We start from the raw sequence: 26,368 nt of genomic DNA on the forward strand, positions 1-26,368 counted from the left end.
GCCTGCCTAATATTCCATCATTTTCAGTAAGAGGACACCTCAAACTCCCCTGCCATTTGCACTTTATCACAGTCTTTGCTATTGACAGACAGTTCAGGGTTTTCTTGCTGAGCGAAGGAGAAGCTTGCTATTCCAGTTTTGTGAGTAGCCCGTAGCAGTAGAAGAAATAAACATAATTGCAGAACAATTGCATAACTGGAGAACAAAAGGTCACAGCTGCCATGCTGGTGGTCTGTACCTTGTTGCGCAGGATTCTCCTGAAATTCCATTATTGCAGTGAGCTAACCAAGATTTAACTGGGGTAGACCACACTGTAGCAGCTGCATCTGGAATCCTGGCAGTATTCTCTGAGTTGGGTCCTGCTAATTGAATCTGGGAGACCAGAAGACGTTTTTGGTCTTAAATGTTTATTTGGGGAATGGACATGGTGTGTAGAATGAGGTGGTGGTATCCATATGCATAGATCTATGCCCTTGGAACAAATTCAGGTTCATTGTGAGTGCAGTTTCTTCAAACTGCCATTTCATTGAACTCCAGGTTGGCTGCCAAAGTCAGCTCTACTGTGTGACCTACTCACCATGTGGAAAATTGTATCTAAGGGGAGGGAGTGGTTTGCACAAAATTGCAAAGCTTCAGTATCTGAGACCCTTAACCAATGTTCCAGCCACTGAGCCATGCATTCCGAGTTAGAAAGTTTTGCTCACCCCACAAAGGCGCAGGCTTCAATGATTACTTGACGTCTTAAGAACAGGGAAATGAGTTAATTAAAACATTCCAGCCGCTTAAAATTTTGTGATGGATTTAGCATAACCCAGTAAGGCGACAGGCAACCTTTTAATGCTGGGCTTCACTGATACATCGTTACTAGAAAGCCTTCTAAAATTTACCCAAATGAGACCTGAAGCTGTGCAAGTTCAGAACAGCATTTAATAGCTAAGCTACCCTTTCAACCAAAATTTATTTTAAATCTTATGGTTGCTAGGCAACCCTCTGCATTGTCATGGGTTGAGCTGAGATTTTAAGCTAGGGGAGGGTAATGTCGGACGCTCTTCTCCACTGTCTCAGCTGGTGACAGGCTCTGTCATTTCCCAGCATACCAATTGCTGTGGGAAAATGAAATGGTACAGCCGTTGACTGTGCACAGATCATGAGGGAAGTCTAGCTGCTGAATGTCTTGATAGAAATAGAGAATGTCTGTTGTAATCAGATTTTCACTGAAGAGTTCTAAGCATGGCTGCGTTTAGAACACCACCATCAACCAAAATCATGCACTAGCCACACTTAAAATTGTGTAGCCATAGAGCAAAGTAGAAACTAGTAATGCTGATTAGGCCAATGTTTCCAGATCTAGATGTCATCCTTAGTGTTGAACAAAATGTCTACTACTAACATGGAGCAATTACAGGCCAATCAAATATCAATAGTTACCTGAAACTATGATGTTTGTGTTGAGGCATCAACTTATTGCAAGACAGCTACAATGCACACCACATATTTCAATATATACCGGTATATTTGAATTGTTAAAGCTAAACATATGTTACCATTTTCAGATCCAAGCTTAGGCTCACTTTCTCCAGTCTTCTGAACTAGAATGAATTATTTGCACAATTATAATTACAGTCATTTGTACAAATCATGCTTGCTCTTCATGCACAATTCTTTTAAGCTTGAGAGTAAGAGAAAGCATTTGGTCTCCTAAGTTCCTCATGCTCTACTATGTATTTAGTTTACCTGCCCAGTCTTGTAGTAGTGCTTTAGTTTTGTTCTTTTCATAATCCAGCTGCTTCCTTTTGAGTCACATAATAAGTATGATGGGGTATTCATGTGCTTTGCACCTTCAGGGGTTCAAAGCCAGCTTTAAAATAAGATGCCATTGCCTCTTTAAATACAAACTATAATCGCATTTGATTCTGCTTTTCAGCTACATTTGGGGCACTGAACAAAATGTGATCAGCACTATAATCCCAGAACCTAGGGTTTTAAGAGTGAATGGTAGGGGCACAGAAAAAGAAACATTCAAATGAATTTAATAAGCTTCCTTAAGATACTGATTCACAGGAATGTTGAGTGCAAGCAAGAGCAGCAGTTAGTCTATGTGGAAATAATGCAAAATACATTATGTAAGTAGATTCTGCTGGGGAGCTTATTTCTCTTGTAATCCTGTTCAGAAGCAGAATTTGTTTCCAAACCATGGTACTTGATTGTCTGAGCGCACCTATTTCGGGCGATATTTGGAAACCCATTGCTCCTGCCAAAATTAAGGTGACTTAAATGGGTGCACGAACAGCCTCCTTGGTGTCTTGAATGCAAGAAAAATACTGTTAAAATGCTATTTTTTATGGTATGTGTAGCGGGGCCATCATGACATTTGGTATATCACAATGAATGCAGGGTTTTGTTAAGGTATTGGGGTGGATTCATCAAGCATTTGGAGTGTTATATAAGTTGAGACAGTTATTTAGATGGCTGAAGACAACATAGTCATACTAAGTACTGCAGAATCTTGAGACAGATCATTGCTGTGGAAGTGGATTTGATATGGAAGCTGCATTAGACTCCTCTGTATTTTGGGAAACAGTGATTTGTCAAAAGCCTCCTAAGTGAATTTATGACTGAGTTAGGATTTGAACTCAAATCAACTCGCAATATCCATTGACCCAGATGACTCCATTTGTTGGCAGTCTTGATGAACTGCCAGATTAAATCAGTTCAGACCAAGTTCACACCTCAAGTTTTGCAATATAGAAATAGAGGCTATCCAGTTGGCAGAATGCTTTTTGTGGACTGGATTGCATCAAGGCTGCAAGTTTATGACGGCTTTGGGTGTACTTCATATTTGAATGTTCTCCACCAAATGAACTTTCTGCACATGCTGTTTTTCTATGGCATGTGCTTCACTCCCCCCTCCCCCAGCATGTGTGTTTGTGTGTGTGGTCTGTGCACTGCAGAGCATTCCAACATTCAGCTGCCCTCCTTCACTGGTACAGCTCAAGGAAAGCATTCCCACCTGTTTCTGCTGACTATATAAGTTGGCCCAGAGTTATGCTTGGTCTTGGAATACCATTATTCTCTCTCTCTCTCCCCCCCCCCCCAATTTCTCTGTTAAATTTGGGAGTAGAAAAGCTGAGCCTTTTCAGTAACTGACACCTTGGACTGAGTTAGCAGTTTTGTTTTGTTTTTTACATAATAAGTAACTTCATAGAGTTACTTAATTCTACATTGTTATTTAATTCCACGAAGCTACATAGCTTGGGCAAGTTATAGAAAATAACCGTTTCTCAGTCCTGGTGGGCAGAGTGTTGATTTTATGCTCATGACTAATATCAGGTGAAAATGAAATGCCTGTGTTCAGTAGATCAGAGTGTAAATATTGATATTTGATTAATGATCAGACCGGTTCCTCATTTGCACAGAAAAACTTTCCTTAATGCTGAGTGCTTTGTGGTGACATTGAATCAGTTTAGGCCAGCTTTCACCAACTTGGTGTCCTCTGGGTGTTTTGAACTAGGACTTCCAGCAGCACCAGCCCAGCCAGCACTTGCACTATAGCTGTATAGCACAGCCTAGCATGAAGAAGCAACTGCGCAGGTTCCAGGAGAGGAGATGGCAACAACTTTGCTGCTGTGCTAAATCTTGGTTTGGTTTAACATTTTGTCTAAACCCAAGACAAACCACAAGCTATGGACCATAGTTGGTTGTTGTGTCTTCAAAAGCCCCCTTCAAAGTGTTATTTCACACAGCACTTTAAAAGGCACTTCATAGGCCCCTTTAAGCCAAGTCAGGTTTTTACCTGCTCTGTTTTTGACATCATACGACATGAAGTATAGAGCAGCTGGGTGTATCCTGTCGGAAATTGCCTCTTGTGCCAAAAGGGGAGGCCTGTAAATAAACCCACCCAGTTTTGATGAAAAATGAAGAAATTCGCATGTGCTTGAGAGAGATCAAAAGTCTGATGTGGTTCAGTGCAGCGGAGATTCTTTACTTGCAGAAGTGGACAAGAGCAAGGATTTCACTTCTGCATTTAAGAATTCATTTGAATGTGACCTTCAGTTTGTTGCTGTTGTGGTAAACCTGTGTCTGGGCTGTGCCACTTCAGATTGTTGGTAGGCTTCTCACGATTGAATACTCCTTCCAACTGAATACTAGTGTCTTAGTCGGGTGGGCTTTGTGTGCTAGGCTTTCAACCTTTCTCATGGACTTGTAGCTTTGCATATGAAGAGAGAGGTGCAGGAGTTGTGTGTGTGTTTGTACAGAGGAGCCTCCACTTGCAGTCTGAAGCAGTACAAACTGGACACTGTTTAACCAACTAAGTCAGAACTAGGCCTAAATCAATCTGTGCCCTGGACATCATGCCTGCATGCTGCTGCTGTTGCAGCTGGGTCTCTACTCTGGCCATTCTAGCCAGGCTGCCATTTTAAGACATTTTACTTCCCTTGTAGGCAATAGTATTAATGCTTCTACTTCCTTATTCCTCTCTCAGATCAATTCCTTTAGGGTGTATGTATGTTTCTCTTGAGTAAATTTGTTGCCATGAGAGATGGGAAAGGGTATCAATTTAACAATTCAGCCACCTACCCTGTTGTTTTCAGCTGCATGCTTCCAGCCCATAGAATCCCCATCTCTTCTCATGACATCTCCATGAAACAGTCCACTGTGAAATAAAGTAAAATGGAACAGAAAAAAAGTCCTGATTCTATAATTGGGCATTATGGGAGAATAATGGTATTGGATACATGTACACAACACAACTGTTCTCTCTGCTTCATGTGAGGCCTTGATAATAGGGAATGCAAAACAGTTTGTCAGTCTGTGTTCAGGGATTTGAAGGGATTCCAACCCTTGGAATTTGTCTTTTGGAGTTGTCTGGGTTTTTTCTTGAAATGCAGTACCATTTGGGGGGCGATTCAAAGGTTTATGGATGCTGTGACCATGTTCTTTGTTTAGTTGAACTGAGGACATTGCTGTGTGAGTAACTTACTAAAAGGCATTAAGTTCTTAGGCACAAGTATAGTCTGGTAATGGCACATTGTAGTCATTACATGAATGTAGCTATTGTGCTTGGGGAGAGCTATTATTGCAAGGAACAGACCTTGAAAGTCTTTACTAGCCTCTGGGGAAGTACTTTCGAGAGTCGCCTGGAGAGCTTTCACAAGGAGTGAAAATTAGACTCAGAGCCTGCTAGTGCCACATACTGTTGTTGGTAGATACTTGAAGTGCACAAATCATCATCCTTTAATTACTTTAACAACTTGAAGAAAATGCAACGGGTTGTGATCAGCTTTAACTCAAACATATTACAATGCTATCTGGAAAGTCTTGTAAACGGAGCTTTGACATTTGTTCTTCCTTTCTTTTACAGGCTTACGAAAAAAGGTTTCCTACATGCCCCCTCATTCCCATGTTTGTAGGCAGTGATACTGTGAACGAATTCAAGAGCGAGGACAAGGCCATCCACATAATTGAAAGGCGCTGTAAACTGGACGTAGATGCACCACGGCTCCTGAAAAAGGTAGCTGAATAACAATGGTTGGCCTGGATAGCAGTCTGCAAGGCTGCTGCTACTCCAGTTTAACTTTGCCTCTTCCCTTCTCTCAGATTGCAGGAGTTGATTATGTTTACTTCATCCAGAAGAACTCGCTGAACAGAAGAGACCGCACTTTGCACATAGAGGCCCACAACGAGACTTTCTCAAATAGGGTCGTCATTAATGAACACTGCTGTTACACGGTGAGTCAAGGCAGGTTGGTGTGGTTTAAGCCTTTGGGGGCATTCAGTGGAGGCTTGCACTTTGGCTTTTCCTTCAATAAGGAAGTCCAATGCTGCACATATTTCGCTGGCATTTTTAAGCTTTTGGGAATTTTATTGTTTTGGACAGAATCCCATAACACCAAATCTAGTCAGATCTAGTCATATTTAACATTCTGTGCTCAGGCAGTACAAACATATTGAATATGTTAGGACTGGCATGTGTTCAGAACACTTCATTTTCATTCTGATTTAAGTCTGCATGGGTGCTAGCAGGTGTTCAGACTCCCACTTGATAGTATGTCAGTGCCAGGGCATAGGATATGATGCAGGTGAGTCGGCAAGTTCTTGTTCCAGTGTCTTTTAAACTTCCAGACAGCCATGATTTTATTTTTATTTTTAGGAAAAGCTGGTAAAGAACTCTGTTGCATGCATAAGTTTCCACATTCTTGCCAACAGGAAAATCTAAATACCAGGTGAAATAGGCATATAAATCAAGCCTATGTTCACTGTCTGCTTTTTTGTTTTGTTTTTTGTTTTTGCTTTTAATGAGGGTTAAACACCAGAGCTGAAAAATCTAGAGATAGCAAATCAATTTTTTCAATGATAAGGGTTTTTTAGCCATAAAAGGGGTTTTAGCCATAAAAACTCTTAGCTGCTAAGAAGAAATAGGAGTAGTGTGTTGCATTTTGAATATTAAAACCCAATTTTGATTCTGGCTGCTAACCCCAAACATTTAATATTCCATTAGAATTACTTTGAAGGCATACACCATAATCAGTCATAATTTTCCAAGTAGAATTAATTTAGCAACGTACAGGAGTTGCCTGCCCAAGTTAAATGTGCCAGATCTCTGCTTTCAGCCTTGCCGTATGCAGAGTTATATTAGCCCAATTAATCAACTCCAGTGAATGTAGGAATGCCTTAAGTCTGCACAGGAACAGGCTGTTAAATTCCTTATGCCTTGAGTTAGACAATGCACAGCAGTTCCTTTCTCTGTGGCAGTTTTCAGGATGACTTGTGTGATTTGTGACAGGAATTGAGAAAAGTTGACTTCTGTGATGGTGGAAGCCATGTTGAGAAACTAGCAAAGAGTTGCCCCAATAACTTGAATGTGAATACTTGGAATAGTTCTGCTGAAATGCAGAGAATACACATGTGTCTTGCCTTTTTGGATCTTGAAATGGGACTAAAAACCAAGAGAACTGAAAACTCATAATAGAGCCCACTTAGGTTGATTACTATTTTCAAACCTGAGTCCTTGACCAAAGTACCATGGCACTCTTAAGCCACTGTGGTTTACATTGCATAGTGGTGCAACTTTAAAGTGAAGCTTAGTTGTGTTGTGCATTGGTGAGCCCGCCAGTTGGCTGCACTAAAAAAGAACATTGTATGCTGCACGTCAGAATTTTCTTGTGATACTTGATCAGATTTCTCACACTATGTGCCAACCTTTTGTTTCTCAACTCCCCAGGTGCATCCAGACAATGAAGACTGGACATGTTTTGAGCAGTCTGCAAGCCTTGATATTAAATCTTTCTTTGGATTTGAAAGCACAGTAGAAAAGATTGCCATGAAACAATACACCAGCAATATTAAAAAGGTGAGTTTTCAAGTTGGCCTGCTGGCTCTCGATATTGCAGCTGGAGTGATTTTGAGCCCATTTGGGATTTGTCCAGCCAGGTACGGCTTTATTGGTGGCTGTTCTTGTCTTCTATGAATGGTGCATTCTTATTTAGACAATATTGATTGATCTGCTCTTGTTGCAAATAGAGGAGCCCATGTGTGCACTGACTTTGTGATTTGACAGTTGATTATGCGGTTCCTGGAATGCGTCATAGGTCCTTAAACTCTTTGTTATAACAAAGTAAATAAGACACTGCTTTTTTTTTATTAATCTCCCTAGAGGCAGTTGCCCAACTGCAAGCTTGGCTTGGATTGGCAGTACTTTAAGTCATACTGTGCCAAACAGCATGCGACTTTAGAAGAAGTTTCCCCACAAGAATAAAACAACTTGTCAAAAATAGGAGGTTGCCTAGCTTATTGCGTCCAGGCTTTAACCTGTGTGTAGAGGAGATGCTCAATTGCCCTTGTCAAAAGTGGGAGCTCCATGCTTCCCAGACCAACCGTATCCATGCTTGGCCAAAAAGCAGTCGGTGGGCACCTGCATTGCCCTAGGTCTCCTTGTGACTTTGAGTTGGTGTATCTTTTGAGTACCATGGAAATAGGTTCATTCTTTTCTAAAATAGTTCATGCTCTAGGAGGGGTGATGCTTAAATGTAGAAGCATGTAGTGGGGCTCTCACTTTCTTAGAGCACACCTTGTTTTACATAAGGAAGAACTAATAGTGCAATTTCCTCTGAAAACATGCCCAAAGAGAAGTTTGCATTGACTAAAGAACTGCCTTGTTTTCAAAGGGCAAAGAAATAATCGAGTACTACTTGAAGCAGCTAGAAGAGGAGGGAATTAATTATATTCCTCGTTGGAGTCCCCCGGCTAAATTTACGTTTGAACGTGGTGCATCTCATGTAAGGCGGCCACTGTCCCCTCCAATCAACATACCTGAAACTACCACCAAGGAGGGACTCAGCCCTAAGGAAACCAACAATTGCAACAATGCATCAGAGCCCACAGCTGGAACACCCGATGGTGCGTTGTTTGCCTGGCCTGTCTCCCTTTTGGGGTTATTTTGTGTGTCTCCATTAATATAACAGCTATAGTTTAAGCAAGGAGTTAGTGAATCTCTATTTCTTTGCTGAAAGTCTTCAATTTCTGTAGCCAAACTTCATGATTTTACCTGCATAGCATAAATAGCACAAACAACTGCACACTGATATGTTTTCAGATATAAAATCTGTAGGTTGCATTTTATTAACAGAGACCTTGAGTGAGGGAAAGGCACCTAGTATTGACTAGGGTGATGCCTAGCTGGAACTGGTGGAAGAAAAACAGCTCAGCTAGTAGCATTTTATTCTTTTCAAACTATGTATTAAAAATGGCAGCTTGCTCTGCAAAGGGACAAGCCAGAGCTTCAGCTTGAAGAATGTATACTGAAAGCTATTTGTTAATTGATCCAGCAATCATTGATTCTAATAGCATTTGTGTAAATAATGGTTTCAGACAAGCTGGATGCAGACTACATCAAGAGGTATTTGGGAGATTTGACACCACTTCAGGAAAGCTGCCTCATCAGGCTTCGGCAGTGGCTCCAGGAAACGCACAAAGGCAAAGTAAGTATCTGTCTCCCTGCTTGACTTCCTGTTCATCGGAAAAGTGCACAGCATGCAAGATGGTCTGGCAGCATGTCAATAATCCATCCAAGGGAATGGACATTTTTACATAAGATGGCCTTGAACTAGTTTGAACCTGATACCTTTTAGTTTTTCTGTGTGCTGTAAAAAGTCTAATCTTTAAATCTACTTCCCAGAGTGCAGAAACCAGATGCTTTTATACTTAAAGAAAACAAAGCTTTGGCTTGGTAGCCTAGATATCCTTTCATATATGCTAAAGGTTATGTATTGTAGAATCATAAAATTGAAATGTCAACAAATCAACCAGTTTTACTGTGTTCAGCTTGGAGATTTAGTTGCTTGCAAGGAAGCTCCTGTTAACATTCCTCTGTTAACCACTGCCATGCCTTTCTCACAGCATAGTTTGAAAGCATGCAAGACTGCACACTTGGGCAGGTGGTCCGTAATTCATGGAACGTTGCACTGAGATTATATGACTAGCATAAAAGCTAATGGCCAGTTGGACATGCAAATACATCTTTCCTGAAATACCGCAACAGCCAAATTCCATTTTCCTGTTTTGTTCTCCCCACCTTCCACAGCAAAATAAAAGTTAGCTTACTTCAGTTCTAAGTCTGAGGTTTAGGTAGAAAATCGCATAGGAGAGAGATGGGCACGACGTGATCCAGCGAATTGTGAATAGCTGTGGCTGCTCAAGGAATGTACCCCACTAGTGGTAAAACTTATTTGCTGCTGTATAGCATACGAAGCTACCCTAAGTTTGAAGGCAGCTTTCAACATAGTAAGTACCTAGCTAAACTCAACTTGAATCCAAAGCTTCCAGCTCCACATTAGAAGCCACATTGTGCCCTGATCTCTTGGTGTGAATGTGTTACTTAAAATGGATTGTGGTTCATTCTAACTTTTCATTATTTGTTTTCAAAATCAATGTAGCATCCCCCCCCCCCGCCTCATCAGCTTGCAAAGTTTCTGTGCCCCTCTGCACCCCAATATGGTGGTTTATTCACACCGGCCCGTGCTTTTTTGTGTTTCCTTAAGTTTCTTTCTTGTACTTTCCTTCTATCGTAAGTCAGCTTGTTCACTCCTACAGCTTCCCGTTTCCATCCAAGATTTAGAAATGGTCATTTTCTCTAGCCTAATATTACCTTCGGAGCTATAGGGCAGAAGCTCAGTTTAAATCACATTTTAATCATGATTATGTCATGTTAACATCTAGAATGTCTGGTTTGATTTGGCTCCATTAGCAGTAAAAAAAAAAAGATGCTTCAAGCATTACCTCTCACCACTCTTAAGTAAATATTTTCTGATGTAGAGGCCAAAAGTTTATTATATTTTCCAAAATCTGGGCTGTATTTTGTTCCAACAGATTTTTAAGTACTAGTGCTCTTTCTTTCAAACCTGCTTATTTTTATGCTATCTGCCATATAACCAAAATCTCCTTAATTACTTTCCCAATATTTACTTAGTGGCTTGATCTTCACTGCAGATGAGATAACTCTGTTATCCAGTTCACTGCAAAACCCTTGGGTGTCTGCCATTTCCCTTCTCGTCTCTTAAATGTTTTGCCCGATTGTACCCATTTTTCTGTGGATTAAACTAAAGAACTGATGACATTTCCATCTGATTTTTTTGAACAAAACTCTCCTCAGCTGTTCATCTCTTTATCACACATTTTCACTCTGGTCTGCTTGGAGGTGGCATAAAGTAATGTTTTTCAGGATGGCATTGTAAATCAGTTATAGTTTAACACAGTTAGAGCAGAGGAATAACAAATAACTTTCTTACAAAGTGTGCAAAAACTTCCCAGCTTGCTTCCCCCCCCCCCTTGGGGCACATGAACAGCAATGCTGTGAATGGAAAAGTGTGCTGTGCTGTGGTCAATGTCCACAAAAGGGGGTAAACAGGTGCTATTGGGAATCTAATTCAGATTATTAATCCTGTGTGTGCGTGTGTGTGTGTGTGTTTCAATATGAGTCTCTTTTACTGATTGCCTCCTGTTAATTGCTAAAAGTCTAACAGCTATACTATAGCAGAAAACATACAACCACCCCGTTTTACTATTTCCTGCTTTCTCCATCTTTTCTCATCCAAATTTCATGGAAATTGTAGAGAGGGCTTCAGTAGTTTTCTTTGCTGTTCTCTTGATGCTTGTATCCCTGCAACCATGATGTAAAGACCTAAGTGGAGATACTGTAACCCAGAGCTTTCCAAACTGTGTGTCATGACCCATTAGTGCAGGGGGCAGCGACCTTTTTCAGCCGTGGGATGGTCCACCGTCCCTCAGACCATGTGGTGGGCCGGACTATATTTTGGAGGAAAAAATGAATGAATTCCTATGCCCCACAAATAACCCAGGGATGCATTTTTAATAAAAGGACACATTCCCAGACCATTGTGGGCCAGATTGAGAAGGCCCACGGGCCTTAGGTTGCCTACCCCTGCATTAGTGTGTCGGCTGCATTGTGTAGGTGTGTTGCATGAACACTCCTCGTGCTCCTCCCAGGGAAAGGGATTACTTTAACCTCTGGTTTTGTGTCACGAAATGATGCATGTCTAAAAAGTGTGTCACCAACATGAAAAGTCTGGAAAGCTCTGCTATAACCTGTATTTCAGTGGACAATAGATATTTTTCTTCTTTAGTTCTCTACTGTTGGTGTCTTCCTGGTTCTCCGTGAGTGAAAGGGATGGGGGCGGCCTCATCTAAGAGAAACTTCCTTTGACTCATGTGCACCATCTAAAGAGCATGCAATACCTAACATTGTTTTATCTAAGATAGCATAAGCCACCTTGGGTTGGCAATTTGCCTTAAAAGCTGGGTGTAAACATTAATGCAAATATTAGAACAAGTTATTTATGCAGAGTAGATTTAAATCTAATCAATTAAGGCAGCTGCCCCAGTTTTCTGCTATGAGGGTGGAAAATGGATATTGCTCAGTAGCAAATGAAATTCACCTCCACCGTTTAGATAACTTTGGAATCAGCTGGTTTGTAACTTTCAGCCCCCTTTCACTGATGTTTGCAGATCCCAAAAGATGAGCATATCTTACGATTCCTGCGTGCGAGAGATTTCAACATTGACAAAGCCAGAGAGATCATGTGCCAGTCCCTAACGTGGCGCAAGCAGCACCAGGTGGACTACATTCTGGAGACTTGGAACCCTCCTCAAGTACTTCAGGATTACTATGCTGGAGGCTGGCACCACCATGACAAAGGTAAAGTAGCCCTGCTGCCCTATGTAAGTATAGGTTGTTAGCCCATTATTCACTTTGGCTGGTATGTGTAGCAAAAGGGGCCATGGGAAAGGTTCTCTGTAGATTTTTAAAATGTCCCTTGAACATTCCTGCAGACTTAGGAACAAAATGTTTCTGAATCACTACACTGTTTTCAAGCAGCATTCGGGCAGGATTGAAGTAATGAAAGCATAGTTTTCAGAAACGTGGTCCAAAAGACACACACAGTGTGCATTTGTTGGAACAAGCAAGGAGATGTGTCTGTTATCTCTGCTGCTAAAGATAGTGTTTTAAACAAAATATTGCCACTCTGTTAAAATTACTCGACCCCTGACTCGGCCCCGGAAAGCTGTGCTTCAAAGAATAAAAGCTGGCAATAATGTATATTGGAATTCTGAGAAATTCAGCTTGATTTTTAAAAAATAAAAAACTAGCCTTCATGGTGGAGAAAAATAATGATGCTTTACTCCATCAAGTTGTGCTTTAACTGAAATACCTAAACTTTTAAAGGGGCTCACAGCAACCTTTGTCTTCTTCTTTTTTTGCCAAGTATTCTGCTTTCAAGTACTAAAGCTTCTACAGTTTTCTCACAAACTTATAAAAGATTTTATTCAATCCTCAAAGCCACACACTGTGGGTTAAAGAATAGTTTTAGGTTTTCATCTAGCTGCATTCCATTAATAGCTCAGACTGTAGGAATGTTAAGCTTTTCCAAGCTGTTCTGCCTGAAGCTGCAACTATTCAGATAAAATTGAAAGCTGCAATTATTCAGATAATATTGACCAATACATTAAATTGGTCCTGCAGCCTGATTTTTTATAGCTTTGTGCCAAGTTGCCAGCATTGTCCTGTTTCTTAAGAATGCTAATGAGAACATACAAAGTGTGTTTCTCCCTCTCCTTCACCCCAGGATTCTTGCTAATACAAGTTCCTAATGAGGTGGTGGAGGAGTTAAGCTACGCCAAAGTTCAGATTTCCTTTGCAGCCAAGGAGTGACAGTTGCTTTCATGGAAACCAAAGTAGCCAAGCAAACACTGATCATTCTAGTTGCCCTTGCAAAACCACAGTTGTTGCTGCTCTTTCTTTTGTTCAGATGGGCGTCCACTGTATGTGCTGAGACTTGGCCAGATGGACACCAAAGGCTTGGTGCGAGCTCTCGGGGAAGAAGCCTTGCTTCGCTATGTAAGTGCCTTTGATGCCATGTGTTTTGGTAGTGAACACGATGTTCCTGTTTTATATCTCTGCTTCATATTAGAAAGATGAGCACACTGTGGCTGTCTTCATCAATCTGTGTTCATTTTTCACACTGTTCTGCCAGAATATCAGAAGTTTTGGTCTGTTCTTTGTGGGTTGGGTGGCGTTGTCTTACTTTGTGGTCTACATATGTAGGAAGGTGAAGTGGTGGAATCCTGAGGTCTTAGAGTGGCTTGCATTACTTCCGGCTGTAGGTGGTGGGTATTTTTTTTAATGTTCCCCATCTTAAAAATAAAAATGTCAGCATGCAAAGGGGAGCAGCACATTAGAGGAGAGTTTCTAAACCAGCTTGTTTCCCATTTGCCAGGTTTCTAGTGTGTGGAAGGGGATTTGCAAAAAGGCAATTTCCCCACTGTGAAGTAGAACCGTCCACTATATTACCTCATCCCATAACATTCTGTGGTACAGCTAGACAAAACGGTTATGGAGATTGGTCTGTAGTTCTTCCCTGGGCCAGCTCTTGCGACTTTTTAAGATAAGATAAGATATCTTTATTGTCATTGTCCCCTTGCGGGAACAACGAAATTATCTCCTTTCAAAGGTAAAACAGATGATAAAAGCAGTTCGCTATGTCCTGATTTTGGCCATGGCTATTCTGCTACAGCATCTCTGCAGTATCCTTGTTTCTCATTTTTGTGTATGTTTAGGTTTCTCATTTTTGTGTGTGTATAGGTTCTCTCTATTAACGAAGAAGGACTGAGAAGGTGCGAAGAAAATACGAAAGTGTTTGGAAGACCTATAAGGTAAAAGAGAATAGCTCTTAAATGAAATATAATGAGTAGTGGAATGTGAAGTGTTGAGAGACTCCATGCTAATCACTCTAAGATTGTTTCATATGTTAGCTAAAAGGATATACTCGTGAAATTTCTGTGTATGAGGGCTCCTACCTGTCCCCGTGCCCACAGATGCAGTGGAACGCCATGTTTGGCCACTGCAGTGCATCATGCCCAAAGCCATGATTTCAAAGGGAGGTGCATGGCCCACATATTGATTAGGAGGACACATCTCATATGAGTTTCAGCCAAATGTTTAGGAAAACATGGGAAATGTCTTTACAGGCCTTATGTGGCACTTGGAAGTAGATTTTCACCTGCTCCAGGGTGAAGACAGGTTGTCATCCCTCACACCCAGAGTATAGATGAAAGGGAGTTTTGTGACATTGGGGACTCCCTTGAACAGGCATGGCCAAACTTTGGCCCTCCAGCTGTTTGGGGACCACAACTCCCATCACCCCTAGCTAACAGGACCAGTGGTCAGGGATGATGGGAATTGTAGTCCCCAAACAGCTGGAGGTCCAAGTTTGGCCATGCCTGCCCTAGAAGCTTTGGATGTCGTCAGTTCAGTGATGCACCCAACAACTAAGGCAAGGGTGACAAGAGTAAAACATCTTTCTAGTGATTGATACAAACCTCTTCAGCAAATCTGATTTTGGGGGAGCTGTGGGGAGGTTTTTGTTGTGTTTTAAAAAGACACATTTAGTAAGTTCATTGCCTTTGCTTTGGGGCAAACAGTTGTTGGACCTGTTTGGTGGATCTGGAGGGCCTGAACATGCGGCACTTATGGAGGCCTGGCGTCAAGGCTTTGCTAAGGATCATCGAGGTGGTTGAAGCCAATTATCCGGAAACCTTGGGGCGCCTCCTCATTCTGCGAGCTCCCAGGGTGTTTCCAGTCCTCTGGACACTGGTACGTTCATCTGCTTTTGTCTCCCTTGGGACCTGTGCTTTGGAAAATGGGACCCAGCCCAGTACTATAAAATAGGCATGGTCAACACTTGCAACATTGTTTTTTATAGGGAGCATCATTTCTGGAACCAAAAGCAATCCAGTTACATACAGTAGTCATGTGGCCTGGTGGAATAGTTCACCTCTTGAACATGCCACTTTTATGAGCATCGCCAATAGTAAAAGTATCCTCTTGAAGCCATTTGAGGATCCGGGGACTTGACTCCCTTGGTGTCAGCAGCCCTCTTGGCAAGTGAGCCTGCTCACAAAGTTGCTGACCGGCAGAGCCCTCTGGCCACAGGGAGAAGCAATTGGAGGCTGTAATTTACCCCCTTCATAAAGAGGAATGACTGCAGCACACCCTGCTCATTTAGGTACCCCAGAACTTCCCATTGTGTCTCTGAAGCTGCCTCTGCCTCCAGAGCAATCACCTCAAAGCCATTGAGCTACCTTTTTAACTTCGTATTTTACTTGCAGGTTAGTCCATTCATTGATGACAACACAAGAAAGAAATTCCTGATCTATGCTGGCAATGACTATCAAGGACCCGGTGGACTGCTGGATTATATTGACAAAGAAATCATTCCAGATTTTCTTGGTGGAGAATGCATGGTAAGTAAACAGTAGTTGTAGCAGAACTGCATTCATTGATAATTTTCTTTATTCCATAAAATGTATACACTGCTCAAGTGTAAAAACCACCACCACCCAGAAGTGGTCCACAGCAGATAAAAAGAACAAACGTACAACCCTAAGTTAAAACATGCAAATGTTTAAATACTAATACAGATTAAAATTACTTTAGCTTTCTAAACATCTGGGTAGGCTTGTCTAAACAGGAATGTTTTTAGCAGGTGCCGAAAATAGTACAGTGGAAGGCACCTGCTTAATCTCAATAAGCAGGGAGTTCCAAGTGGAATTGAGTTCTTACAAAATGCAGAACGGATATTATGTGGCACCTGTAAGTAGTGGCAGTTACACTGATCCAAGCGGTCGAGTGGCCATGTGTAGGGTAAGGCGATCTCGTAGGCAAACTGGTCCCAGGTTGTTATGGGCTTTATATACGAATAGGAACACCTTGAACTTGGCCCGGTAGCAAATGGACAACCAGTGCAGATCTCTGAGCAGAGCTGTGTTATATGCTGACATCTGGCAGCACTCTTGCTGTGGCATTCTGCACTAACCGCACCTTTCGGATCAAGCACGAGGGAAGCCCCACTGTCAAATGTGTAACCCCCGCCCCAAGTTCAGATAACTCAGTGGAGCACACTGCAATTCTAATTAACAATGCATCTAGAATCACTGGTTCCCTGAAAGGTTTATACTCTGGCAGTTCTCAGGGTTACCCAACTTTGCTAATGACCACCTTGTGTGGCTGTTGCCATTTTGGCTGTAAAAACAACAGCACCAGGAGAATTGAATAAGAATATGGGGTGGAGGGTCCAACCCACTATATAAATTTTCCAAACTTGCAGTTTGGTCTTGTTTGAAATTGTATGAATTTATGAAATTGTAAGGGGGGCAGGACACACACACAATTTTTAAAAACCAATTCACATGTGTTCTTCAGTATCTTTGTTCAATGATAACACACATCCATTAAGAGCTTTACTTCTGAGCAGATTCTTTCTGAGGTGTGATCTGTTTGAGATCTAATTCTGATTTTTCTCTCCCCTCCACCTTAATTAAATCTCTGAAGTGTGAAGTTCCAGAAGGTGGGCTGGTTCCCAAATCTCTATACCGTACAGCAGAAGAACTGGAAAATGAAGACATAAAGTTGTGGACAGAAACAATTTATCAGTCTGCAAGCGTCTTCAAAGGAGCTCCCCATGAGGCAAGTTTCCTTGTTTTCTTTCTTGCATCCAATTGTCTGTCTATGACAGACAAGCTCTGGGCTTCGTGCCAACTTTGTGCAATTAGAGGTGCTTCAGATGATATTTCAGCTGGTCCACTCTCAAAATAATTGTTCAACTGTGTAGAGGAATCTTCTCTTCCACAGTTAGAAAAATGCTACCTTAAGAATTTTATATTCACAACAGAGGAGCTAAAATCTTAATTCAGCTTTGTTCAGCTGTTTTGTTAGTAATGCAAGCCGGCCTCGCATGAACAGTTATCGGTAAGAGTGGACTTTCTGAAACATCTTCTTAGTTCCTTCTAAGTCCTTTCTTTTGCACTTGTGTTGGTGAACAATGCTGAAATAAGGGGAAGAAGTAGAGAGGCACACAACTCCATCCCCATTTTTAGTCTAACATTGTTTTCCTGCAGTCTGCTAAAAGTAGTAGCATGGGCTGCCTCAAAATATAAGGGGGTCAAGCCCTTCTGACCCACCTGTAATTTGAGCACTGCTCAGATTACTGTTCCTAGTCCTGCTGTGAAGGCAACCCTTGACTCTCCCCCTTACTAAACTCCCCCCCCCCCCCAGAAAACAAGAAGATGTGGTGCACTTTGAATACTCTCTGTTGGTGCCTGTAGCATACTTTTAATCTACCTTTTTTATTATGTAGTAATTGGAAGAATATTGATGCAGTTGAGCCACCAATTATTGGAGGGCCAGTCTTTTAATCTGCATTTCCTTAAAGCAGAGATGTGCTAGATGTAGCAACTGTCCCTTTCGAGCACTGGAAGGCCTATATCTTATTACTTGCCCTTCAAGCAGGTTACAACAATTAAAAACATATCATCATTAAGAAACCTCAACATTGCAAAAAACCATAAAGGATAACATCTAATGAAAAGTAACAAAAGTTCAGACAATTGCTGTCATAAAGCCAAGGGTGAATTTGTCCCCCCCCCCTTTATGGCTTCTAAAATAACATGGGTTTTGTTTTGTTAATTGTAGGGCCTAAATGAAAATTGACAGTGTAATTTGACTTTGTACTGCTTTTTAAAATGTTTGTTTGTAAATGTTACGCATTTGGATGCAGAAGCAATTAAACTCTTGCATATGGTTACAGAATCCCTCATAGCAGGTTTTGTAGCAAATACAAACACAGTGGGTTTCTACCCCAGAGCATTCGAAGTGTGTGGAATTTGACAGCAGCGCCAAATTGGCTCTTCTCATTGAAAGGATTTTGCTTTGACCTAATTTTTAATATAATTATCCTCCAACTCTCTAGATCTTCATTCAGATTGTGGAAGCTTCGTCTGTGATCACCTGGGATTTTGATGTTTGCAAAGGTGACATTGTATTTAACATCTATCACTCCAAGAGAGCACCACAGCCTCCGAAAAAGGACTCCCTGGGGGCCCACAGCATTACTTCTCCCGGTGGCAATAATGTGCAACTGATAGAAAAAGCCTGGCAGCTGGGGCGGGACTACAGCATGGTGGAGTCTCCGCTTAGCTGTAAAGAAGGGGAGAGCGTACAGGTGAGAACCAGCCTCTAGGCAAAATCCATGTTGTTAGGGTACTTTCAACTGGCTTCTTACCCCAAGCAGAAGTCACTTGAATTGGTAATAAGAGAACTACAGCAGGGGTTGGGAAAGCCATGAGACTTTTGATATCAGAGTCGTGGGTTTGAGCCCTATGTTAGGCAAAAGACTCCTGCATTGCAGGAGGTTGGACTAGATGTCCCTCTTGATCCCTTCCAATTCTATGCCCCTGCAGATGTTTTGACTCCCAGTGCAACATCAACCCCAGGTAGCGCAATTAAGATGATGGGAGCTGTAGTCAGTAATGCCTCAAGCGCTATGGGGTTTCCATCACTGGACTCTTGGATGGGCTATCTGATCACAACCAACAGTAACCGGGCAGATCTAAGAGAATTCTTAAGTTGCAATGAAAAGTTGCCTTGCGTCACGAGTGGCCTTACTGAATGTATGTAGCCTTACTGTTTGCTGTGGAATGGTAAGGGATTTTAGGATGGTGCTGGTCAGTTTTTAAAAGGAAAGCCCTGGTATTGCCATCCACTTCATATCCCCAGATATATCAATCGAGTACAGTGGTGCCTCACTAGACGAAATTAATTCGTTCCACGGGTCAATTCATGTAACGAATTTTTCGTCTAGCGAGTCCCAGTTTCCCATAGGAATGCATTGAAACTTAATCAATGCGTTCCTATAGGCCCTGGGGGACTGGCGGCGGCATGGGATGGGGCTTCGGAGAAGGTCTCCGAAGCCCCGTCCGATGCTGGCTGTGTGCAAGGCGGCGGGGGGAGAAGCTCTCTTCTCCCAGCCACTGCCTTGCTTGCCTCCCCCGACATGGAGCACAGCTTCAGAAACCTCCGAAGTTGCGCTCCGTGCCGGCTGTGCGCGGCGAGAGGCGGCGGCGGGGGAAGAGCTTCTCCCGCCTGCCTCCCCCAACACAGAGCGCAACTTCGGAGGTCTCCGAAGTTGCGCTCCGTGCCAGATGAGTGTGGCGAGAGGCGGGGGGGGGAGAAGAGCTTCCCCCCGCCTCCCGCCTGCCTCCCCCGACACAGAGCGCAACTTCTCCCGCCGCCACCTCCCTCCCCCAACATGAGGAAGCGCCGTCTCATGGCGCTGGCGAGGCGGCAAGGGAGAGAAGCGCTTCTCCCTCCGTCGCCTCCCGCCTGTCTTCCCTGGTGGGGCGGTGCGGTGGCTCCGGGGGACAAAGCCGAATCACAGCAGGTGCTGCTTGCCCCCGCCTGTCTTCCCCGAGCCAAGGGGAAGACAGGCAGGGGCAGCCGCCGCACCGCCGCGTTTTGGCTCCGCCCCCCCTGGCAAAGGAAAATTAGCTGTTAGCTTCCCGCGCTGACAGCTGATCTTCCTTTGCCGCTTTCTATGGCCGCACTTCGTAAGACAAAGCAGCGGTCATAGAAATTTTTGTCATCTTACGAATGCCTCTCGCAACGCAAAACTCTTTCGTCTAGCGAGTTTTTCGTTGTGTGAGGCATTCGTAAAGCGAGGCACCACTGTACTTGAAAAGAAGTTCCAGCCAATGGGGGTTGGGGGAGTTGAGTTTCACCACAACTGTAAGGCTGAAACACTTTGCAGCCCATCAGTTTCCCACAACACAAAAATTGCCACATGCAGCATTCTGAGAGGTGATTATCTAGCTATGAGTCCTGGAAGACCTGGTTTCCTATAGTCCATCTGGGGAAGGTGAGGCCTTGACTGACTCCAGCTATAAAGGCTAAACCTACTGTTCAATTTGCCTACAGACCACCTGTGTGGGGTTTGTTTCAGGATTGTTGTTGGAGTAAACAGTTTTAGAGAAGATGTATACCAGGCATCCCCAAACTCCCATGATCTCTAGCTAACAGGACCAGTGGTCAGGGATGATGGGGATTGTAGTCCAAAACATCTGGAGGGCTGAAGTTTGGGGATGCCTGATGTATACTACTGCTGCTTCTTAACTATGAGTCGCAAACCAGAGTTGTGAACAAAGCTCATTCGTATATCCCCCCCCCCCGCTTTGCTTTCAGGGGTCCCATGTGACAAGGTGGCCTGGTTTCTACATTCTCCAGTGGAAGTTTCACAGTATGCCTGCTTGTGCTACAACCAGCCTGCCTCGTGTGGACGATGTTTTGGCATCTCTACAGGTCTCATCTCATAAGTGCAAAGTGATGTACTACACGGAAGTAATTGGGTCAGAAGATTTCAGGTATGCTTAGCTGTGGCTTTGCAAGCACAATGCTGGGGAAATCCCAATGGAAAGACCCCTGAAAGGAAAATCAAAAATGGTTCTTAAGATTTGCTTGGTTGAAAGGCAATACCGTGAAGGCCTTCTAAACATGGAAGAAGGGTCCTTGCAGTTCTGCCACTTTGCCAGAATTGCTTAGAACAGCAATGTTGTGAAAGTACTTACTGCAGATCAAATACGAGTATTAAGTAAAGTTGGCAGGAACCAGGGAATAGAAAGGGGGAGGGAGGGAGGCAAAGCTATTGTGAATGGAGATACCTGACCACCAAGATCAGGGATGCAGCAGTAAAACTGCTAGCATGTTTGCAAAGCTAAGCAAGGTCCAGTATGGTTTCAAATTGGATGGAGGACCATGTGCATTTCAAAGGGTTGGACTAGATGACTGTTGGGTCCATTTTAGCTCTACAATTCTATTACAAGGGACTGTAATCATAGGGAACTATTCAGGGCTCTAAGCCGAAAGGATCCAAAAACTGCAAGTATATTTTGTGAAGGAACAGATTCTCATGAAGCCGAACTCGTATGTGAAATGCCTACTTGCAGAATTTGTCTAGAGTAGACAACCTGAAAAGTTGGTTGCCCCTAGTTTCAGATGCACTTGGGCCCAAGGATCACAAAGCTGCCTCACTCTGGCTGCATAGTATTGTGCAAATCCATTGGCATATTAAAAACCTCTTGGTTTGGATACAACCTTCAAGATGGTCAGAAGTGAAAGAAATCTCTCTCCCTATATATCTGAACATTATCTTGAATTGAAATTCTTCCAAGGGCATTAAGGACTGAGAATTCTTAAATATTTTCCTACTGAATCAAGTGTTAAATTGGAATTTAGATTGAAGAAAAGAGCCCCCCATTTACTCTGGTTTCTTGGGTTTACCTTACCGTGTAAATCAGGGATGAGCAACTTTTATTATTATTTCTGTTGAGGACAACATTCCTTTTGTGGGAACTCATATGCTGGTGGTAGGCAGAGCGTATAAAGAGGTTTTTTAAATAAAAAAATAAATAGGACAACAAACCAATACAGTGGTGCCTCGCTAGACGAAAATTCCACTTAACGAAAGGATTTTCTGATCGGAGGTTGCCTCGCTATACGACGAGATTTTCTATGGCCACCGCTTCGTCCTGCGAAGCGTGGCCATAAAAACCTCCGAAAATCAGGGCATTCATCTAGCGAAAGGGGAACCAGCTGTAGCAAGGGAAGAAGGCAAAGGAAGCTCAGCTGAGAGGCGCTGTCACCGCCTCTCAGCTGATCTCCGTTTGCCTTCTTTCCCTGCTGCAGCTGGTTCCCCTTTGTGTTCCGCTGGCACTGAATGCAACTTCGGAGGTCTCCGAAGCCGCGCTCCATGTCGGGGGAGGCAGGCCCCTACGATCCCCACTGTGTGACAGGCGGGATGGGGGGGGGCGCAGGAAAAATCCTGCGTCCCCCCCATCCCGTCCGACACACAGCGGGGATCGTAGGGGCTTCTCAAGCGCCCTACGATACCCGCTGTGTGACAGGCGGGATGCGGGGGAAATGCAGGGTTTTTCCTGCGCTCCCCCCCACATCCCGTCCGACACAGAGGGGATCGTAGGGGCTTGAGAAGCCCCTACGATCCCCGCTGTGTGACAGGCGGGATCCCCCGCTGTGTCGGGCTTGCCCGGGCGCTTCACCTTGGGGAAGCAGGCAGGGAAATGGCAACAGCCCGGGAAGCTGCGGGCTGTTGCCGTCTCCCTGCCTGCTTCCCTGAGCCGTAGCGCATCAGGGGACGGAGTCGAAGATCGGCGGACGCTGGTTGACAAGCAGCGCCTGCTGATCTTCGTGTGACAGGCGGTGGGGAAGGCAGGCAGGCAAGAGAGCAAGCGCCTGCCTGCTTGCCTTCCCTGCCGCCAGTCCCCCGGAGCCCATAGGAACGCATTTCTATGGAAAACTGGGACTCGCTAGACGAAAATTTCGTTTCACGAATTGACCCGTGGAACGAATTAATTTCGTCTAGCGAGGCACCACTGTACAGTTACTGTTCTGGAAAGCACAGGATAATGCCAAGGTTGCAGGTTCGATCCCTGTGTGGGACAGCTGGAGACTGCATTGCAGGGGGATGGACTAAATGATCCGCAGGGTCCCTTCCAACTTCTGTGATTCTATGGAAAGAGGGAACTTCCACACAACCAGGATAATTAACAGAAGCAAAACAAAAAACCAAGTTTGTATAATACCCTATTATCTGTCTCTTTTGCAGAGGGTCCATGAGCAGCCTTGAATCAAGTCACAGCGGATTTTCTCAGCTCAGTGCTGCTACAACCTCTTCCGGCCAGTCTCACTCCAGCTCCATGATTTCCAGGTAGTGCCACTGCCAGCCAAAAGCCAGTTGATGAGATGGCCGGACCTTCGTCTATGGCAGCCAACTGCAATACAGCTTAATCATCGGTGACAAATGCAAAAACAAAAAAAAACATGTGGAAGGCCTTTTTATAGATAGTAAAGTAGCTGTGTGTGCATTTAAGTATACTGGTTTTGTTTTGAATTAGTACTGAAAGCATATCCACAGTCTTAATGCGGTAACCATAGTATTTCCCCCCTTCCCCAACCATAAGCATGCTTGCACAAATCCTAACCTGGACATGCAAGGGCTGGTTTGCAACGAAAGGAGTAATCAGTGTGGTTGAGAATTTATTTTTTAAAATACCATCCTTTCAACACGTTCTATAGTGCATTAGAAATCTAACCTAAAGCTCCTGTCAGTGAGGTTCTCGCAAAGCTCGAAAACACTTCCTCCTTTTGGGCTGCTGTGAGACTCTTCCTCTGCTTCTGCCCAGCATTTAGGTCTAGAGGAAGGCAGTAGCTAGAATACTTGACATTTCATGAAGTGCCAGCTGGTGCCTGGCTGAACTGCTTACCTTTTTCTCTAGCTCTGTCACAGGTGAGTGCTGCCTTCGGCGGAGGAAGCAGGATTTCTGGTCTTCTCAGGCAGCCCTTTTGACATTCATACATTTCACTGCTAAGGGCTTAATAACTCCAGCTTTCGGCACTGAAAGGTTTTTCAGGTCCATAAAGTTACACCTCTGAGCACTGAAGAGGACAGAGCAAGCTCGTCTCAACATCCTAAACTTCCAGAGCCCCATCTGACCATGCCCCAACTTGCATCTCTTCACCCTGAACAACCACCCACTGAGTGCTGGCATCTCTTCTGCCAAGAGCTGATGAGTGGAAGGGGGTGGCTGCTCTTTTCTCAGATTCTTATCTGTCCTACAACTGCAATGAAAATCTCACATGTCACTAAGATGCCACTGCATCCTGTTTATAACACAAGTGTAGTCTGCTGTGGCTACAATTATTGCAGCTTCAATTTTCCTATAACCAGGGCTTTAATTACTATGCTAAGTGCTCTTTTAAGCACCCTTCCCCTGCTACTTCCTTAATATTTGAGAGACTTCAGCTTCAAACCTTGCATGTATTTTTTGGAAAGCTCAAAACATTCAGCCAGTCTTAAGTTTGCTGTGTTGCATCGGACCTTAATAACCAGCTAGTTAAAACATTTCAAAGGCTGCAAATTACTTGGAAAAGCGGGTAGCGGCTGAAGTTGTATCCTCTTCAACCCACCCCAGATCGGAAATATATTTAAATTAAAAGCCCCTTGTTTATAAATAGGACTAGGCCAGAGAAGGAGCTTGTAGAATATGATGGTGCTGTGCTCTGTGGAAATCGGTTTAGGATCAGGGTGTCAAATGCCTATGTTCATTTAAAGGTCGTAAAACGCTGACTAAAACAGTTGTCCTAAGAATTAGACAACCAACAGTTGTGGTGGTTGAAGTATTATGTCAAGGTGGCCCTTCAAGTATTGGTCAAATTGTAGGAAGGGTGGCAGAATATACATTAGGTCACAAACTCACACATGCTCTCTTGCTCTCCTGCTGCCTGTGATAGTTGCTTAACTAATAAGACAGGGCCCCCCCCCCACCCCATGATTTCAGAAGCGGTTTTAATGCTTGATATGCAGTCATGAACATAGCTCCTGCCTCAAAGAAACATAGTGCCATGTGCAGCCAGTTAGTGTTCCTGGTGCAAAAAGGCATGTCCTCTTTTTTTCCCCACTTGTAAGGGATGGTCCCCTCTTTTTCTCTCTCTCTCTCTCTTTTTCTCTCAGATGGCGATTTTGCTGACAGCTGTAAAGAAACCACTTCACTCAAGAGTCCACATCAGCTCAGAGATGTCTGGCTTTGTAGTTACAGCCACTTCTCCTGTCTGAAGATCTATTAAGTTTGCTCAGAAGTGTCCCATGGGGATACTTTCCCCCCCTAGAAGTCAAATGCATCTTTCAGAGCTCAAAGCACAAACACTTGAGGGGGTCCATACATCACAAAAAGCAGCATTTTTTAAAAAATGGAGTGCCATGGCAACTATTACCTACCCAACTTATCCTCTTCTCCATAGTGTGTGGTCCTACCTACGCGATCCTTCCTGTCAGAACTGATAATTCTGCTGGTCCTACCTTTACTGAACTTAATTTAACAACTTTCCCCCTCTCTCCTCATCTGTATTCATGAACTTCATATCAATTTCTGTAAATGTTTTGTAAACATATTACCTCAATCTTGGTAATAAGATAACGGTCTTTAAAAGATTTTTTTTTATTCGTATCAATAAATGTGAACTGTTTGGGAAAGTAAGTCTGAATCATTTCTTCCCAGCTGAAGAAGAGGTGGTATAACAGGGCTGAGCTGAGGAAAGTCAAACTATACATATGACTGTCCCCTTTTTCCTTTTACCTCTCTGGGGCTTAAAGCAGGCAGTACTTCCAGACCTCAAAGGGCTCTTCTCTAAGGCCGCTTTCAAATGGAGGATTTCACAGGATTCTGCTGCATTGATCCAATGCATTCTTCATGACTTTGGGCCAATATCAATCTGATGGGCGTGTGTTTGTGTACACACGTGCACACAAACACAAATCAATATTTTTCAAAAACACCTCAGTATGGGAATACAGGTGGCAGGCCTACTACTGCACTCCATACTCAAGCTCTCTTTATTCATGTACTACAAGCCCACCCCCTTAAATAGTTTGTGTGATTACAGCAAGAGAGGCTAGCTATCCTCTACCATTAAGAAGAATGAGGCAACCACTTCAGGCAGAATATGCTAGGGGGCAATAGAGACAGACCCTGGCAATTCTCTTTGGTTGGGAGGATAGAACTGTTGTGTGCCATACACCCAGTCCTGCAGCCCTTAAACTAGCTTGCTTTCCCCAGGTGCACCGAAGGAGATTCCCCTGCCAGCCCACTTGGCTACTGCATATGGAATGTCCGTAGGAATTGCAACCCTGCCCTTTGCCACATTTAGCAAAATATTTGGGGCTGGTCGTGTGTGTGTGTGTTGGGAGCAGGGGTGGGGAATTTGGCATACCTCTAAATACTGTTGGGCTGCTAGACAACTAACACCATTGCTAGCCATGCTGGCTGGGGCTGATGGGAGTTGTAGCCGCCCTTGCTGTAGAGCAGGCACGTCCAACTCACAAGAGACTGCGATCTCCCATTATAAAAATTCTGGAAGTGATCTACTTTGGGAAGCCAAAGTTGTTGAGCTTTT

At 43.5% G+C, this 26,368-nt stretch overlaps 1 protein-coding gene across 4 annotated transcripts in view; it reads left to right on the forward strand.

The window, feature by feature from the left end:
• SEC14L1 (SEC14 like lipid binding 1) overlaps positions 1-25,448 on the forward strand; it is a 61,576-nt gene extending 36,128 nt beyond the window's left edge. For 2 of the 4 annotated variants that reach the window (XM_088661615.1, XM_035104569.3), the window contains exons 3-17: positions 5,363-5,512; positions 5,599-5,730; positions 7,223-7,351; positions 8,166-8,397; positions 8,869-8,978; positions 12,022-12,211; positions 13,323-13,411; positions 14,156-14,226; positions 14,995-15,166; positions 15,682-15,816; positions 16,904-17,038; positions 18,321-18,572; positions 20,588-20,766; positions 23,025-23,126; positions 24,930-25,448. In XM_088661615.1, coding sequence (XP_088517741.1) covers positions 5,363-5,512; positions 5,599-5,730; positions 7,223-7,351; positions 8,166-8,397; positions 8,869-8,978; positions 12,022-12,211; positions 13,323-13,411; positions 14,156-14,226; positions 14,995-15,166; positions 15,682-15,816; positions 16,904-17,038; positions 18,321-18,572; positions 20,588-20,766; positions 23,025-23,126; positions 24,930-24,945 — 2,094 coding nt within the window. In that variant the 3' untranslated portion in view covers positions 24,946-25,448. Of the gene's footprint in view, positions 1-5,362; positions 5,513-5,598; positions 5,731-7,222; positions 7,352-8,165; positions 8,398-8,868; positions 8,979-12,021; positions 12,212-13,322; positions 13,412-14,155; positions 14,227-14,994; positions 15,167-15,681; positions 15,817-16,903; positions 17,039-18,320; positions 18,573-20,587; positions 20,767-23,024; positions 23,289-24,929 lie in introns of those variants that run through there. The other 2 variants (XM_088661617.1, XM_088661616.1) reach the window with 1 other exon arrangement.
• The last annotated feature ends 920 nt before the right edge of the window (positions 25,449-26,368 follow it).

This window comes from Zootoca vivipara, chromosome 2, assembly GCF_965207765.1.
Source record: "Zootoca vivipara chromosome 2, rZooViv2.hap1.1, whole genome shotgun sequence".
Classification (NCBI taxonomy): domain Eukaryota; kingdom Metazoa; phylum Chordata; class Lepidosauria; order Squamata; family Lacertidae; genus Zootoca; species Zootoca vivipara.